The 19,489-nt window shown below is 33.1% G+C and overlaps 1 protein-coding gene across 1 annotated transcript in view; it reads right to left on the minus strand.

Moving 5' to 3' along the window:
• Positions 1–19,489, minus strand: part of Trpm (transient receptor potential cation channel, subfamily M) — a 610,587-nt gene that overhangs the window by 107,101 nt on the left and 483,997 nt on the right. Inside the window, exons 7-9 of the mRNA XM_085944074.1 lie at positions 11,853–11,989; positions 5,399–5,555; positions 2,575–2,722 (exon numbers count right to left, since the gene is read on the minus strand). Coding sequence (XP_085800200.1) covers positions 2,575–2,722; positions 5,399–5,555; positions 11,853–11,989 — 442 coding nt within the window. The remainder of the gene's footprint in view (positions 1–2,574; positions 2,723–5,398; positions 5,556–11,852; positions 11,990–19,489) is intronic.

Below are 19,489 nucleotides of genomic sequence, written 5' to 3' on the forward strand. Positions count from 1 at the left end.
TGTGTCTGTATTTTATTCTAAGATAGGTACCTTGGTACTATTCTATTTGAATAATGTTTAGCGACTTGGGTTTCAGCTTTCGGCACCATCAGGCAATATGAAAACTCACAAATAGTAAATGGATTTTGACACAAAATACTTATAGTCAATTTTCGCTTATATAACAAATTCATACAATAAACGATCGTGAACAGATTATTATGTTATATAAACGAGAATTGACTACTTATTTGCTATGTCAGTGTGCATTTAACATTGATAAGTATGCACTGTGCTTGAAGATGCCGAAAGAAAAAAACCTGCGTCGTAATAAAATACTCAAATGATATACTACAAAATTTCAATTAATTAGAATTTAAATTCAAATATCATCCAGTACACACACAGTCTATAGTATAAAAGTGTTGTGTTTTATTATTTAATAATATATGTTCATATACATACATATTTAACCTTATTATACCAAACAGATTATGAATACGTGTGTATATAAATAATATATATATTAGGTGGGTTTATTTGTGGATTTGTGATATTTAAAAAATAATAATATGAAAAAAATTAAAAAAGGTAGGCATCATGTAAGAATATTAATTGTATAACTCCTAACTTTTAGATACTGATGTCCGTGATGTTATAGATATATCTCATTAGTTACTCGTAACTCCTTTAATTCCCAAAACGTTACCATTGTTCCTAGAATTGATGATTTTACACCTCTCGAGTGTAGTATTTTGCAACGTTTTTCTTAGCTCGTATTCTTATTTGTCCGGTGGTTCTTTGTCCGGTACGAATCTTGCAGTCGATTTTTAACTAACTTCCCGACTAGCTAGATATTTGAATCTTTTAGAATATACCAGAACACGATGCCAATGCATTTTTTAATACTTTTAGCCATCTTTAAGTAGAATTGAATTCATTTTCAGTTAATTCTGTTTTGTATGAAAAGTTATTTCGAAAACCATTATTGGTTGCTAAGCGGATGATCCTAGCAACTAAATTATTAATATATACCTACGTGCGTTACTATGGAAATCAAAATGAAATGCCAATATGACATTTCAGTATTCTATGATCGTTTAAGCTAGTCAAGTCAAGTTTATATGATTCAACAGAAAATTTTAAAAAGTTGTATATAATTACTAATGATCTATTATTAGGTTTTGACGATTTATTATACGCTTATCGAGTGTATTATTATTAATAAGATAGGGGAAATATTACAAACACTTCGACTATTCATATTTTGTTTGTTATATTTCTTATTGTGACCCTTGATTTGATAGGTAGGTAAATGAGTTTCACGCGCATAAGCGTTGGACTATCACGCCGTGGGACCCAGGTTCGAATCCTGGGTCTGGCAAGTACACATATTATTGTTTTTCAATTTGTGTGAGTCAGGGTATGGACCTAATAGGTTGAGCAAGTGGCTGACATCCATTTCTCGTAAAAAAAAAACAAATTCTGTTAATACAAACCTCTACTCTGTGGAGGCCCATATGATCCTATTAGGATCGGACATGGTCGGAAAAAAAAATGAGTTTTTACCTACATTAATGTGTTGATTGGTTATATAAGTCAGAGCAGTGTTGCCAACCGTACTATAATTATAGTATTTGTACTATAATTTTGGTCCGCGTACTATGTACAATATAAAAGAGGTACCTATAGTACGCCCAAAATACTATAATTTTGAATATCGGAAAAAATATGTAAAAAGTACTAAAATTTCGATATTTCCGTTCGATTAATTGGTGCAAAGTACTATAATTTTGCAATATAAGAAGATTTGGAGAACTTGGAAAAAAATTGTTCGAAAAACGTAAAAAAATCCCTTGACTTTGGTTTAAAATGACATTTCTTGAATTCTTCGGAAAGCATTTTTGTTCGGAAGAGGTACCTAAATAAAAAAGGGTCTAGGAGTTTTTCAAATTCTCCGTTATTTTTTTCTTCTGAGAAACAAAAAACCTATACATTTTCAACAGATGACAACGCGTACTATATTTATTCCCCAAATACTATAATTTTTGAGGCTCTGTACCATAATTCAACTTTGAAAAGTTGGCAACACTGAGTCAGAGTTAATAGTATTCGTTGTCGGTGTTTATTTGGCTTTTGGTGAGTGTACACAGTGCCTGAAGATGCTGAAAGGCGAAACCTGGTTCGCGAAAACTCAAATGGAATACATAGTAGAAAACTTAAATCCATTACAATTTACATACATAGATATATAGGTACTTACATCAAAGGATGTGGTCAATTTTTAATACTGCAAAACTTATCAAGTCGAACAATAATTATTGAAACTGGTAAAATTAAAAAAAAAAAGTATTTTCAAGAAAACAGCAATTATTAGAAGGAAAGATTGAGGAGCACTGAGATAAATGTACAAGGAAAACTTACACGATTGAACTAGAATACGTAGTGCAGAGAAACTGGTTTAGAGAGTATAATAAATACAACGGGTAAATGACAACGTAACATTCTCAGATATGATCACCGACGTCAGGAAAACCGGACAAGGTAAACAAAGAAGATCAAAAGGAAAAATAAAGATGTCAGAAAACAGCTTACCAAATTCTTTCTCCTCGTACATTGAAGTAGTTCGCTGTAAAGGCATTCAGCCTGCTGAGTGCCGACTTCGAAGGTCTTCTTTATCGTCCCCAGGAGGTACTCTTTCATAGATTCCAGCACGGTTTGTTCCCCGCTCTCCGTTGCATACCTGGCGAAATAAAATATGTAATTGAAGTCGTACGAACACCAATAGTGTAATGCAAAATCAAAAGATAGATGTCTGACTTAGGATGTCGAAATCGGCGACCAAGTTTGAGAGAGACAAATATACATAATTCTTATTAGAATGCCATAGTGGAAGTGAGAAAAAACATAATTCGTATTGTTACAAATTATTTATCTTTTCTACATACTTTCCCAGATATGATTCTGCGTTACGTTATTATACGACAACATTACATTATTTACATAAAAGTTTAAAAAAATGTTTTATCGTCGATAGTTATTTCAGTTGTTACACCATTATCACAGGTATAGAGATAAATTATTTCTCTATACTTAAGGGGGGACATGCTCAGCGTAGGTCAAAATGGAGCTTTTGTTCTATTTTCAAAGCATGATCCTGGACATATATTAAACGTTGTAGATAATCTATATATATAATTTTGAAGCCTTATTGTCCTTTATATTTATTTTATACATTTTATGACTGCATAAAGTATTTTTATTACATAAAATAGTATTCTTTTAAACCTCTCGCTCTAATGTTTTAGAATATAGTCATATTTCGGTACATAACTGTGCAGTGGTGTTAAGATTTTTAACATTTATTAATTTTTAAACGCATTTATAAAACCATTAGTATAGTTTATGACGAGATAATTTTAGTACAATATTTACGATAAAAAATTATATTGATAATCTCTGTGATCCCAAATTTGACAAGAATTAGGCATTTTATTATTCAAAAAATTAGGCAAGATTAACAAATTTAAAGAAAATTCTAAAAATACTCAATATAAGCTATGTTTTTGACCATGTTCAAACACGCGCGTCAATATCATTTTACTCCCTACTTCAATTATAGTTTGTCAATTTATGGCTACGGCCGTATGTTGTAGCTTAATTACTGGGGAATGACAAAAGAAATGGCGTATTTCAAAAAAACACTACCTTATTTTTAGGTCAATAATTATTATAAAGCAATCATTATTCATAAGATGTTTATCACACTTGAATGTTCAAAAACATAGCTTATAATAAGTATCTTTAGAATCATCTTCAAATGTGTTAATCTTGCCGATTTTTTGAATAATAAAATGCCTAATTCTTGTCAAATTTGGGATCACAGAGATTATCAATATAATTTTTTATCGTGAATATTTTACAAAAATTATCTCATAATAAATTATAGTAATGGTTTCATAAATGCGTTTAAAAATTAATAAACGTAAAAAATCTTAACACCACTGCACAGTTATGTACCAAAATATGACTATATTCTAAAACATTAGAGCGAGAGGTTTAAAAGAATACTATTTTATGTAACAAAAATACTTTATGCAGCCATCAAATGTTTAAAATAACTATAAAGGATAATAAGGCTTCAAAATTATATAACTAGATTATATACAACGTTTAAGGAGTGTCCAGGATCATCGTTAGAAAATACAATAAAAACTCAATTTTGACCTTCGACGAGCATGTCCCCCCTTAAGTGAATAAATATAAATTATGTTAAAATTCCACAGGCTGTTTTTTTAAAGTCGATAGCTATTTCGATTGTATTATTATTATCAAGACTATAACGATGTTACAGCCGAAATAGCTATCGACTTAAAAAAAACATTCTGAAGAATTTAATATAATTACATATTGTCATTTGAAAGAGGATATTCCTCCAAGTAAATATTGACTCAATTAATTCTCTATAAGTATTCTATGGCTAGATTTGTGGTTACGACATCTAAACTGCAAACTGCTCTTCCCTTATAGTTACGGTGGCCATTCGTTATTTGCTTTAGACGACAGCCCTTTACAGGTATGCTCACAAGCAATGGTATGAGGTGTCGTTAATATTGAAAAAATAATCTATAGGTACGAAAAATACAATAATAGTTTATAGAAGGTTATTATAATACAGGAAGTTAATTTAAAGTCTTTTTGTGTCATTGCTGCCACGTTGTCACGGAATTTAGATATGCCGGAGGGTAATATTAAAAAAGATCGACCAGGGAACTCAGTAATAATTGTTCTGTGCGATCGACATACGACTGGGCATAGGGGCGCACCCTTCTACCCATGCCTCACCTCGCCAATCCACAGCTGCTATCCGACCACTTTACTTATATGAGGATAAACAACTCAATCCGTGTCAGCATATTGATCGACGATATTAAATACATAACCGTAATTTCAAATTGTTCAACAACCATTTCCCGTAGTGCCCAATTATGGAAAATCCAGTAAATAGCTTACTACAATTATAATGTCCACGATATTCATTTTTCCACATAGTCAGGTATATCCGATGAACTCCATATAGCAGCTGACTCAATTATAATAATTATTTCCTAAATATTCTTTCCAAGATATTATTTTGATTGTGAGTACGTTCATAAATAGCGGATCATTGGACATTTCACTTGAATATAAGTTCCCGGTCTGTTAGTTAGTATTTGCTTCGCTCCGCACGACATGTCATTCCACCGAGATTCGGACCTTGGAACAGTATCATAACTACTGTAATATACTCTTGTGCCGACTGTTTACGCTGCAAATAAAACTCGCTCTTCCATCCATCGGAGCAACCATCTCGACCTCTGCATCCACAACACTATAACGCCCACAAATGTATATAAAATATGGTTAACATGATACATACTTGTGGACAAAGGCTATAAGGTCTGCTGCTCTCCCACTTCCATCGCAGACGACGACAGGCACCGGCGGAGTGTCAGTGACGTACTCGAGAACAGCTCGCACCGTGTGAGTGCCCCCCTCTATCACCAGGCACACCACTGGAGTCGAGGAGTGGGTATCTGAAAGAAATACAAACAAACTGTCATATATATTTTTTTAATAGACATACGTTGCTAAGTTGCTTCAATCTATCACGTCCCAGCCTCGGATTATATTGAAATCTCAAAATCAAGCCATTTATATTATGTAAATACCCGGACTCTCTTGTCATGTCAATGAATCCATCATTTGAATCATTCTTGTAGTATCGCTCCAGGGCTAAGCAGAGTATACGGTAGTACGCTAACGGAGCGGTAGCGTATCGGCTTATAATGTCGTAGGTCTCAGGGTGTTTTACAACGTGTATTTGGAGTGTAAGTGGTTAACATACATTTATCCTGAAAACTAAAATCTGCTAATACAACCGACACTCAGTGGATATCAGTGGCGAAGGGTGGAGGTAGGCTGGTAATATACGCCATACATAGAACACACTAAAATTGTCAGACATACCTATTTGTTTACATTGAAATAAGACTACAATTTACAGATGGTATTGGTTAAGTTTTAGAATTTAATGAAACCCTGCTAAAACCAAGCCAAAATAAATAATAATAAAAAAATACTTGTTTATCTATAAAATATCTAAAATTATAAAATTAAATCATACATAACATTGGATATTTTATAGATAGAATATTATTTTTTATCTATTATAGTTTGGTTTAGGCATTGAATTTAAAAAGATGAACCAACAAATTGTGTAATATGTATTCTTAACTTAATCCAACGAAAATCAATAAGTATTATTAATAAATTTGTCGTATCGCCGAAAGTATAACAAAACTATTATGGTTTAGTTAGTTTAGGCAGGGATTAATTGATTTTTAAAAACTGTAAATTGTAGTCTTAGTTCAATAAAAACAAATACGTATGACTAACAAAGTTTAATGTGCACTTTTTATGGCAGATCCTAAGAGCTTACCTCCACCCTTCGTTACTAGTGGATAAATATTATACTACCATATTACGATCCTTATAAGTATCGAACGTGGTGGTATTAGGGATTGCAATACCGAACGAAAATGCGTAGTGTATACCTATATGCTACATCGAAGACAGAAGAGTTTTTCATATGATTATAGGTATGCATATCTTGGTTCCATGACAAAACAGAACATGACAAAACAGAACAGTGACAAAACAAAACAACGATACATATAACTATGACCTTTCAGGAAAAATATAAATTTATTATTGAAATTGTCTTATGAGGGTAGCCGTTTATATTTCGGAAATAACAAACAAAAACGATTTTATTATCAATGAAAACCGTTTTATTGTTTTTCAAAATGTTCTTCACGACAGTTAATACACTTTTCCATGCGTTTGAACCGATCTGAAAAGCATTTTTGCCACTTTGTAGAAGGAAACTCCAAAACATGGTTTTTGAATGTATCAACCCCTCTTCTGGTGTAGAAAATCGTTGACCACGCAATTTATCTTTGACTGTCGGGAATAAAAAGAAATCATTTGGTGTCAACTCGGGTCTGTACGGCGGATGACCCATCAATTTGATGTTTTGAGTGCTCAAATAGGCGCTTGTTTGAGCCGATGTCTGAGAGCTCGCATTGTCTTGATAAAGGATAATTTGACGCCGACGGTTGCTTTTCCTCATTTCACCAAAAACTTCTGGAATACAAATGGTTGTGTTCCATTCAGAATTGACTGTTCTTTGATTCTCTAAAAGTACAATTGTAATATGGCCCGTTTTTCCGAAAAAAACAAGCGACCATTTGCTTCGAAGTGCTTCGAGCGCGAGCAACTTTTGTTGGTTTAAACTAATTTTGGATGAACAAAAGGTCGACTGCTGTTTACTTTCGAGTTCATACGTATAGATCCAAGATTCGTCACCTGTAACAATCTTATTAACGATTTTTGAAGCACCTCGATCGTATTTTTTGAGCATTTTCTTGCACCAATCGACACGCGCCTCTTTTTGTGCGATTGTAAAATTATGCGGGATCCAACGCGAACATAGCTTCCTTAAGTCTAAATGTTCATGCAAGATCATATACACGCTAGTGTTACTAATGCCCAGAGATGCCTCATTCTTACGGTATGTCACATGACGAGCTTGCATTATCAGTTCACGCACAGCATCCATGTTTTCTAGAGAAACAACTGATTTTGGACGACCTTCACGCGGCTCGTCTGTGGCCGAACGACAGTCACGATTTGATAAATTAGCGATATATCGTAGTTTTTGATGGTGCTTCATCTTTATATAAAGCATTATGTTCAGCGATGAACTGTTCCCGTGGTAATCCCCGTCGAAAGTTGTTAAAAATAATCGCAAGAAAATTTTCACGAGTTAATTCCATTTTTTGGCCGAGATAAATTTTTCAAATGAATTTAAAAAAAAAACAAAAAGCGTCCGTTTATTAAAACGTTCTGAGTACTTTTGCCGGTAAAAATATCAAACTTTAAAATACAAAAGTCAAATTGCACCTAGCAACACCAGTGTTGCAAATTCCCGAAATATAAACGGCAACCTATGTATCTCTATTATGTTGATAGATTTTTAATAGCACAGATTTTCGATACGCCATAATAAATCAAATTATATATATACGTATTTTCTGCATTCCTAATCGCTAGAAAGCCTCAAATAAACGGGACTTAACTCGGTGTTGCCGACAAGCTTAGGATCTCATCTTAATCAATATATGTTCAAAATGATTGGGAGACTAGTTACAACGAAATAATGACCTAACCTAACCTAAATAGATTCCACAAAAAATAATGTTTCATTTTTCCCCTGGCTGTTCTGTTTTGTCCGGTTACTGCATATCTTATGCTAGTGGTGAAGAAAGTTAGATTGTTAATACTAATAAAGCCCTCTATATCCAAGCCAGTGTACCCGAGGAAACTTCTCAGTGATAACGTTAACACAGGTATTCTAACTAATTGAGATTCCACCGGCAAAATATATCGACGATGTTCCCCCATCGCTTAATGCTTTATCGTCAATAAATAATTCACGAATACCTTTCAAGCAACCGTGCCAACTATTTCTCATTGTAAGTACTGAAAAAATATTTTGTATATTGGCACATTATGTATTTAGAAAATATTTGTATGTTGCTTAGATATACAGGATAGAATTTTTGCATCCTACAACAATTTTTCTTAAACTTTTTAAATTCGCGGACCACAAAAAAATCAAAAGATGTTTTGCGGACCATCAACATTGGAATAAAATAATCAATATTTATATTTAATTACTAATTGTAGGGTCAATACCCTACCATCCGCATGACTACCATCGGCAGGAAACCATTAATTTATAACTACAATGTATCTTGCAACATAATATTGTTAAAATTGCAAAACAAGCGATTTATGTGAATCAATCAAATTTCAACAGAAAGTTAATGTAGCAAAATAATTAAATAATTAAATTAATCAACAATATCGCAAACTAATAAATAATGCTACGTAAGTTTATCATGATATGCACAAAGGTTGTTTATATGAAAATCAATCTTCTCATCTCATCATTCAAATCTCAGTAGAAGAAATCAAACTAGTCATTCTGTTATCAAAGATTTAGCCGTAAGGTTATCGTTCGCTTTGCCCGGTCGATCTCGTAATCCATCAGAACGCATACTCGTGATTTCACTCATCTAAATTATAATCTGTAAACTTATCTGTAATAATTAAATCAATATTTATTTGGAAGGAGATAATAAAACCAGGGTTCATTTCATTCACGCACCAAATTCTAGTTATTCATTTGGGAGTCAAACCAACCTACCCTGCCTGTTCCTTATTTCATCTCCTAGCCAAACTTACACTATTTTTGAAACAATTGTCGAAATATAATACAACCTCACTTCAAAATAATGTTGGGTTTCTAGGTAACTATTTTTGGTCCGCGGATCACCGGTTAAAAAACTATAGTAGAGTACAGTGGCGAAGGGTAGAGGTAGGCTCTTAGGATCCGACATAAATGGTGCATATTATTAAAATTCAAATTAGTTTTTTTTTTTTTTTTTCCATACCGTGAACATAACAAATTATAAATTTAAGACGTTCACAACATGACATTTAAAAACAAAGAAACGGTGTCAAGAAGAAATAAATATATGCAGTATCACAAAAACAGCATGAAAAGTAAAGTAAGAGGTAAGCACAAAAATTATAAAAATAAGTATATAAATTATAAAAAATATACATTATAACGCATGGAAGCACACCGAATGAGCTAAGTTTGAGCAATGAGCTATTTTAAGAATTTAAAAAACAATGTCCACCTATACTCATCCTCACGTAGTTGGAATATATCAACATCCGAATCGATTTGGTTGAACAGAGTTATTGTCCTCCCGATTGGCAGGTTATTTCTGCTCCTCGGGAGAACAAACAACTAATGCTCTCGATTTCTTAGATAGTTATCAGGGACACAAGTCAAAAAAGTGGCAATAATAACAGTTTCAGAAAAAAAACTTAATCCAAACTTTTTTAGTCGATTAATGATAATGTACTTACGACTTTATGGTTGTATGAAATTTGAGGAAACTATTATATTCAAAAAGTGAATTAGCTCAAAAATATATGATAAATTACGTACAAAAGCTGTACCTACATAACTCACAATCGGTACTTAACTTACCTACCTAAGATATACATATCGTCACCTCAATACTACAGCTAGATAACTCACTCACTTTAATAATATGAATGATAATACACTCCACTCCACTCTGTGGAGGCCCATATAGTCTTATTAGGATCGGACATGTGCAGATTGGTCTAATATGATTCTTCATTTTCTTCTCTTCAAAATGATAAAACTAAGTAAGTCAGAAGATAATGGGAACGTATTAATTTTGTGTTTGAAAATATTAGTTAACTTTAAAACATAAATGCATTAAATAAATAAAATAATGTATTATCTACAACTCTTTTTCACACAATTGAACATTATTTAATTGTTCCCAATTAGACAAGCACAATTTTTCATTTTTATTATAAATAATAATATAACCTAGATTTACATTAATCAAGTAAAGTTAAATTTCATTTTTCTAACAATGACCAAATCAGAGTCATCTAGTTGTAGTATTGAGTAGGGATTCCAATCCCGGGATCCCGAGCTATTTTCTATACCTATGAATCCCGGGATTGATAAACATAATCCCGGGATTTCGGGATTGATTTTTTTATCAATTTTTATGGAACATAAAATAAAAGCGAAAATATAACAGAAAAAATACTTTTAATAAAAAATAACTACATTAGAAATAAGCTGAGTTTGAATGAAATTTGATTTATACCCATGTGTATGTTGCCGATTCATTTTATTTTGTTCACATAAATTATTAAAAATGAGAAAGATTTAAAAAAAACAATGCTTCGCACTTTTAACAAAGTAATTCCAACATGACCTCATACGTTTTACGGCAGTTTCATATTTGGCTGACTAATTAGATTTATGAAGCGGAAAGGCCATAAGTACGCCATGATTATTTGCTTTACTATTTTAAATCTCGCTAATCCAATCACTAAGTCTTTAGTATCAGAAACAGCAATCTCATATTCACATTATTATTTATATATATATAATATTATTTACTCCATTAAACTTATGTATTTCCAAGATTGAAGGTAGATATACAATATTAACAATAAATATCTTAAATAGTATAAATTATACTAGATTTTATTAATTGAGTTAGCATTTACTTGGTAGAATTCCATTTTACAAGAAATGAAAATATAATTAATATTAAATTCTGGTCCAACCTGTAGAATTTAATATTAATTATATTTTCATTTCTTGTATACTAGATTTATTTTTGACCGATTTTATCAATGTTATGTGTAAATATAAAAAAAAAATTATATTAACAATGGAAAAAAATGCCAATCCCGGGATTGTCAAATTGTAATCCCGAAATCCCGGGATCAGAGTTTTGGCTCGGGATTGGATTCCCTAGTATTGAGGTAACGATATATTAATATACCTGAAATCCAGTGTAACTCAACTTCAAAAATAATAGTTACGAAAAAGCGCAAAATAAACATTTTCAGGTGATTAAATTTAAGAAACCGACGAATAGGAATTTCAATAGTATGTTATCTTCCAAATATGAATTGGCTCTGAAAGATAATAATGATATATTACGAGTCATAAATGATGACATAACTAATTTTCGGTAAAATCAGACTTAAGATATGCTGGTTCTGTGGTACGGATATTATGTTCTGTATTTTGTGAATGTTTTGACGCAAGAACATCCATTCATAGAAATAAAAAGCTTAAGAACTAGGAGCTTTCATGAAAGCGTACGATTACGAATAGAGCCTACAAGGATGAAGCTTCTGTGCGGCGATGAATTTCTCCAGCTTTCTCCGGAGTAGGATTTCAGCGCCGTACCGTCCGCCCGTACCGTTGTCTACGAGCAAGAAGTACGCGTGCCGATTGTTGAGGACGGCAAACTTTGATCTGAAAAAAATAATCAATTTAAAAAATATATTTTATATTCAAGAATTAAATTACAAAGTAGGTCGTTATTTGACAGAGTTCAAAAAAACACCTTAATTAATAGCGTATATTATATTGGTAAATATTCACAGGAATGACAGTTACATTGGTAGCTTAATGTATATGAGCATGATGTTTGGGCATAGCCTGTTAACTGCAAAATGTTGAATTTACAGGAGAGCAATTTTAAGCTTTGAATTTCCCACATAAATCCCACAAAAAGTTCAATTTTTTTTCTAAGGCATTTCGCTCATGGAGAAACTAAAATCCGACGAACTGATTGCTGATGGAACTCATAAAATGGCAAATGACCGATGCTTGACGCTCGTGATGAAACCCACTCAAAATAATAACCTAACCATAACCTAAAACTGCAAAAAATATAATAATATATAATATACGAAATATAAACGAGAATATTCTGGCAGCTGGTGATTATACAAGAATGAATATTTCTCAACTTATGCCACAAATTTTAAATTAAAAATCGGTTCGCCCATCTCTAACTCTTGACGTCTTGAATTGTTATTGCTTGTTAAGTTCAGTTCAGTGCTATCAATTTTGGTAAGAAAATTTGATTTTTTATCGAATCTACTGATATTGGTACCTACCACTGTTTTATTAAGGACTGGAAATTGAGAGACTGGGTGACTAGCATGTCGCGTCTCTTCAGTTTAGTCGCAAACGATTTGAAACTGAGAGATTCCAGTCTTTCCGTGAGCGAGCCGCCAGTCTCAGTCTCGTCTTTTTTGAGTATTCTCGTGAGCAGAAGGCCTTACATTGAGAAAAACATTTAAAAATAAATAACTGAAGAAGACTAATATAACAATAATTGGATTGTAAATTATTCCACTAATTTGGAAATCGGCAAAAAATTTATCGGCAATGACATTATTAATGGACAACGCACTCAATACAGTAGCTAGCAAGTAAATTCGCGCATAGCGACGTTCGCACATGTACAAGTAGACATCACACAATTTCCATTATGCGATATCAAGCATCGGGAATTTATAGCAATATAACCTTTATTGTAATGGCGTTAGAACAGTGTTTTTAGTGTCAATGTTCATTTGAGCGAACCCGTTCGAACCGAACTATTCGGCAGACCCGACAAAAAGCATCGGGAATTTATAGCAATATCACCTTTATTGTAATGGCGTTAAAACAGATTATGCCATTCGGCAGACCCGACAAAAAAGTGAGTGTCATTTTTTTTCCAGATGCTTCGTCCATATTAATGTCATTGCTTATCGGTGATCAATGTTTATTTCGCGTACAGTGACTACATGTCCTTACCATTGAAAAATGTATTGTATATAATAATATAAAATATCTCTTTTGTTCATATGATTAATGTCATCGTTTTGTATAAGACATTCTATATACTAAATGAACGCTTGTATGAATGACTACACATTCCATTATCAAGTATTCGCGACAATGCCACAGGGCGGGGTAGTTTCAGAGTGACTGTTTCCAAAGCTGTAGGGGCGGGTACGAATACAGCGTCTGAAAAAAATGCTGTTTTTCAACGTATGTTTGAACTCAATGATAGTCATTAACTATTTCTTTTATTCAACGAATAATTCACAAGACTTAAGAATGTACCATTCTGATTATTGAACATACATAATTTTCCACGACGTCGGTTAGTAATTGAAGTAATAAGTATATACTTTGTTTAATAAAAACAAAAACCGATTGCCAAAGTAGCTTGATTTGGAAGAACGCTGATGAGTAGGTATTAAAAAGGCCAATAGTTAAAATTTGCCGCAATTAGTATGTCACTGCGTAGCATAGAGGTAAATACGACGGACGGGGCGTAAATCCAGGAGATGCAGGGTTCGATTCCCTGCCGGGGTGGCTAACTTTTTTCAAAAAAAGATTTTTTCTATTGGTTATAATATATTTTCTCAGAAAGTGTTTTTCAAAATTATGTATGTTCAATGATAGTCATTAGAACTCGTTGATATGACCTCCACTCTAAAAGTTCGAGCCTGTATTGATACCCTGGTGATATATGGAAAAACTCTAAATTTCATGGCGTTAATGATGCCGTCCGATGTGGAATTTTTCATTATTTACAGTTCAGTTAAGGGCTGAAGTACAGTGTATTTGGCAGCTAAGACTAAACATGATGTTGCCTTCGTATGAAAGATGTATACGCTAAGTGTATGCTCTACACACAAAAATAAAATTTTCGTGATCATATATATTACTAAAGATATTAATTTCGTAAAAGCTAAAAGAGTGTTATTGTAAACGTTGTCATTCGAAATTGAGAATAAAGAAGAAGTTATAAACTATAGAGCACATTTAAAGATCAATATTTTATCAATTGCGCATTATAATATTATTTTCAATTTTATTAATAAATAACATTATATACGTAGTGAAATATATTCGAAAAAGTTCATCTTGGCAATAATTATTGACACTTAATTTTGGAGCAAATGCGACATTTTACGTTCTTATTTGTCATTATAACGTCTCTGTTCTGGCAGAACACACTAACTGGAGAATACTAGTTTTGAGTAATTTGACTTTGAAGTTGTTAAAATGTTTGAAATGGTCTATATTGTGAGTTAAGTAATCGTTAAAAGGATGACTTTAAAATAAATACTGTTTATTTATTAAGAAGGTTTCCAGACGGTAAAGTTTGAAATAAGGAACATTTTGGTATAACTAACTCAATATGTAATTTTTTCGAATTAGTGTCTTCTGCCAGAACAGTGACGATAATATAAGTAGTGTATTTTATGATAGTGTTTGGGTTTGCCTTAATTCAGGGGAGGGCAAACTTCAAGAATTCAAAATGAGCGGCGGGCCGCAAGTAAAATACCATTTTTAGATAATATACACTATTTATTATCACGAAAAATAAACATTTCAAAAAAAATATGAGAAGAATGAAACTGTTTTAAATTCAGGTGTTAATTTTGTGGTTGATATTCTCAAAACTGCTTATAAATGGGCATCGGAGGTATTTGATCGTAAAGAATTTTTATTGAGGTTCATGATCGAAAATGTTTGTTCACATATATAAATTGATCCAAAAATAACGAACATTTTTCTTGCATAATCTTTAAGTTGGTCGAATTTGCCTGAATTAAGGGCATTGAAAAATTTGGAGATTTCTTCACGACGATGCAATTCTCTTAAATCAGTGTCAAACTCCAGATCAATAATCTCAAGTTGTAGCTCTGTCGGTACACTATCAATATCTATTGAAATCGATGTTCAACGTAGAAAATAGTGGTTACATAGTGTGAGACGAGACGCAAGGAAGACGTACTGAGATAATACATTTACGAAACAACAAATTCTTCAAATTTTAATCTATTGTCAATATTTTTAAAACATTATAAAAAAAGTTATTCGTAATCAGAAGTACAATTAATGATGGCGGGCCGCAAAAAAATACCCGGCGGGCCGCAGTTTGCCCTCCCCTGCCTTAATTGGACACTACGATAAATGGATATTAAGGAATTTGTAATTTCGGTCAGTTATTTAGATAATATCGCCGATCAATATGCTGATACGGATTGAGTTGTTTATCTCCGTAGAACTTTATGACAAAGCAGTACATACCTTTCTTATAAAAAGATTTAACTCAACATAAAATAAAAGCAAATTTTTTTCGTATCAAAATACGAATATCCACATAGATATCAAAATGTAGTATAAGAATTTGATTATGTTAATCTATTCAACAAAAAAAGACAAACCCGAGACTTCCATAGTATGGAAAAGTCGAACTTTATTTTGAAACTTTCTCGTGGGAAGTTCACCATCCATTCGACTTATACTTCACGAGTTTTCATATTGGAAACTCGAAGGAAAATTCGCAAAAGTAAACACACAATACAAGTTCCGAGCAAAGAAAAGTTTTGTTAGAGAAAAATCTGCAGTATGACTTTCTGTGGTCATAAAATAGTGCAGCTTTTAGATTAAAATTTCAGATCGCATTTTATATTCTATGACACTGTACTCGGATAATAAAGCGAACTTTCAAATCTGAAGTAATAAATACAATATGTAGTAGTTTTACTAACTTCATATTAAGTTCACATCATAGACTAAATATAGATACATCTAGACGCCACCCGTTGCATTGCTAAATGAAGCCACGTGTCGTGCGTTTGGTTTGTGGGCGAGCGAACGCATTCGCCTACAAATTTTCGAGACCATAGACCATTTCGCTAGTGCTCGCCCAAAGTGCTCGCACTAGACGCTCAGAATTAAAATATAATTTTCAATTTTTTACGTTATATAGTATTTTTAAGCGGTCAAAATGCAACCAATTAGGCACAGATATCCATTATTTAAGTTATTTTAAAGAAACACTAGGTCACTGATATTAAAATAAATAATAATATACAAATAAATTGTCACGAACATGTATCAACTTACCTATGAAACGTAATACCATCTTCTTGCTTATCAGTACGGCTACCATATTTTAATACAACACGCAGAACCATCTTTCCTATTTAATTAACTAAAAATATTTACCACTGACTTTATGTTTAACACAACAAATAGCAAATTTAGCAACACGAACTCGCAGATTATCGACGCTGCGTGAAGCGATTCAGCACGATTTGCCGGCGATACTTTTGGAAACTAACTAAAAAAATACGTAGACGTTTTATCTTACTCTAGCGCGTGTCGCAGAGATTATAAGGGTGCCGAATACTTCTCACTCGCACTCATGCATCGTTTTTGTTCAGGCCTTGGTTCACATGGTTTCCATATATTATATACACATGCGACATATGTATTCTCGGAAATGCTCCAAAGTGCCACCCGTGACAGAATTGCGAAATCATAGAGTCAGTTGTTACTTAGCTATAAAGAGAATGGTTGGAGCAAATATGCTAGCCCTCATTCCTTTCTACCCACCTATTTCCAAATCCCTTATTTATTATTATCACAAGACCAGAACGACGAGGAATTACGGGTCATCAAGCGACCGTGATTGAATAACTTTCAGTTAGCTCAAGGCAACGTGGGCGTGTAGGCCTGTTACCGCTAAACCACCGTTTATTGATTGATTCAATTACACAGACTGATTCAAAAGTTAGCTAATGTTACTCCAAGATAGCCGAGCGCGTAGGCTTGTTAAAGTTATCGCGCTCAATCTGATACGATACGAACGAGGCCGCGTAAAACACAGAGTGACTCATATGTTCGACCTACGTTGCGCTAAATCTGATACGGGTTGAGAGAACCTTGTGTCCTATCATCTATCCTGAATTTGTCATTCATCATCATTCATCCCGAAACCAAGTGAAATTTTTAGAGTAACATTTTGAACCGTCCGTTTACCAGTGCGTGAGTATGTGAATACCGAACTGGCTGCAGCGCGCGCCAGCCCTCTCAACACAAAAGGTTTGTGCCTGGAATCTTGTTATCCCTCCCCTCTAGATCCGTAATTTATCAACCAGTATCACCTTCAAATTACAGTCCACTGCTAAAAGCGCCACTACATATATTTATATTTTACGAAACCGATATTTTTGAACTGAAACAATTTTGTACGATTAATTTCTCCCTTTAAACTAAAACAAATAAATTGCAATGGTAAATTTTACAAAACACGCAATCAAATACTATAATGCTTTCAATAGTTTGTATTATCTAATGAAAAAACTTAGTAAAATTGTCTCGGATGTAATATTAATAATTCTGTACTCGTTGCTTCGTTTAATTTAAATATATTTATATGTATGAATAAATCATATACTTATATTTAAACTCGACTGTGCAATTTATATAATGTATACGTAGTACGTGTCACTTCACAATTGCATAGAAATTACAAGACAGAAAAAGCAATTTGCATTTATGAAGATACGACGACAAGATAGCATCTCGCGAAATGTATATTTCAAAATTCAATGCAATCTCGTTGTCCATTCATAAAATACAATATGGAAATCTCTGTAACATTTTTCATAGATTTTCATTATTCAATTTTACATATTTTTAACGGCGTAGAAGGCGAGCGTTTAAGATTATTATCTAATGATTATTTAAATATAAAAAAAAACTTTGGTATTTTGAAAAATATGATACTAGTAAAAGTAATGATACCACTTTTACTAGTATCATATATCATATCACGGTGGCCGCGCGGCATAAGCGTTGGACTATAACGCCGTGGGTCCCAGGTTCGAATCCTGGAGCTGGCAAGTACACATATTGTTTTTCAATTTGTGTGTCAGGGTATGGACCTAATAGGTTGAGCAAGTGGCTGACATCCATTTCTCGTAAAAAAACAAAACCTGTTAATACAAACCTCTACCCTGTGGAGGTCCATATGATCCTATTAGGATCGGACATGGTCGAAATAATAAAGAAAGGTAATGATACTCAATTACTACTACAGCATCATACTAACCAAAAATTTATCGCATACGATTACATTTTGAACAAAGGATTTTTTTCTATTTCTTTGCTACGTACCTACTTTATAATTGCCAGTGAGGGTGCGTCGATACCGTCTCCGGAAATTTGTACCTATGCAGTTCACCGCACCACACTTCACCGTAAAATTTTGTATCGGAAATATATGGTCGTATATTAAAGACCGTCCAACCTTTTTGGGTCGTATAGTACTGACATAAAATTCATGTCTAAATAAAGCACGGTTCTTGTCGGTTTACAACAGGCGTAGTCAACCTGGTCCCTACCGCCTACTAGTGGGCGTTCCAGCTTTCATGGTGGGAGTAAGGGGTTTTAAAAACATTTTCAATATGTTTTCTCATTAATATAAATGTAAATTCATCAGACTTCATGCTTATATATATGTAAAGTATAAATAAAAAGATAGATTTGATTTAACCACAGTAAGTTGTTTTATAAGGATTTATTCTGCCAAATTTAGCGAAAGTCTGACATAAAGTAATTGGTAATTAATTATTATTATATGCTTTTACTTGCTGTAACTCTCCTTTATATATTTTATAAGTTAGGTTACTTCCCTACTTTATAAATCACCATTACTGTGGAGCCGGTGGGCGGCAATAAAATTTTACTACTAACAGAGATACAAAAGTGCGCGGTAGGTATAAAAAGGTTGACTACCCCTGGTTTACAGAAAGCCAGCAGCAAACAAATTTTGAAAACAGCCGATATACTGGATTATTTATTAGGTTATGTTAGGTTTTCATACTTGAATTTATGAATTTTGTCAAAATCAGCTATGGAAATTGAATTAATTGTTCATATTGAATCTAATATAATAGGAGACCGCATAGTGTATGGTCATCTCTTTCCGATAAGAAAGCTCACGGCGCACTGTGCCACGGTGAAATGTTTTACGTACAATTTAAATGTAACCAGATGAGGCACGGGTAGAAGGGCGTGCCATTATGCCCAGTCGTATTTCGATCGAGCTCTCAGCCGAGTGTGATACTGACTAACGGCAGTGACTGTAGGTATATTCATAAA

This window comes from Rhyacophila brunnea, unplaced genomic scaffold (assembly GCF_057557595.1).
Source record: "Rhyacophila brunnea isolate RB1 unplaced genomic scaffold, BYU_Rbru_1.0 scaffold_16, whole genome shotgun sequence".
Lineage (NCBI taxonomy): Eukaryota > Metazoa > Arthropoda > Insecta > Trichoptera > Rhyacophilidae > Rhyacophila > Rhyacophila brunnea.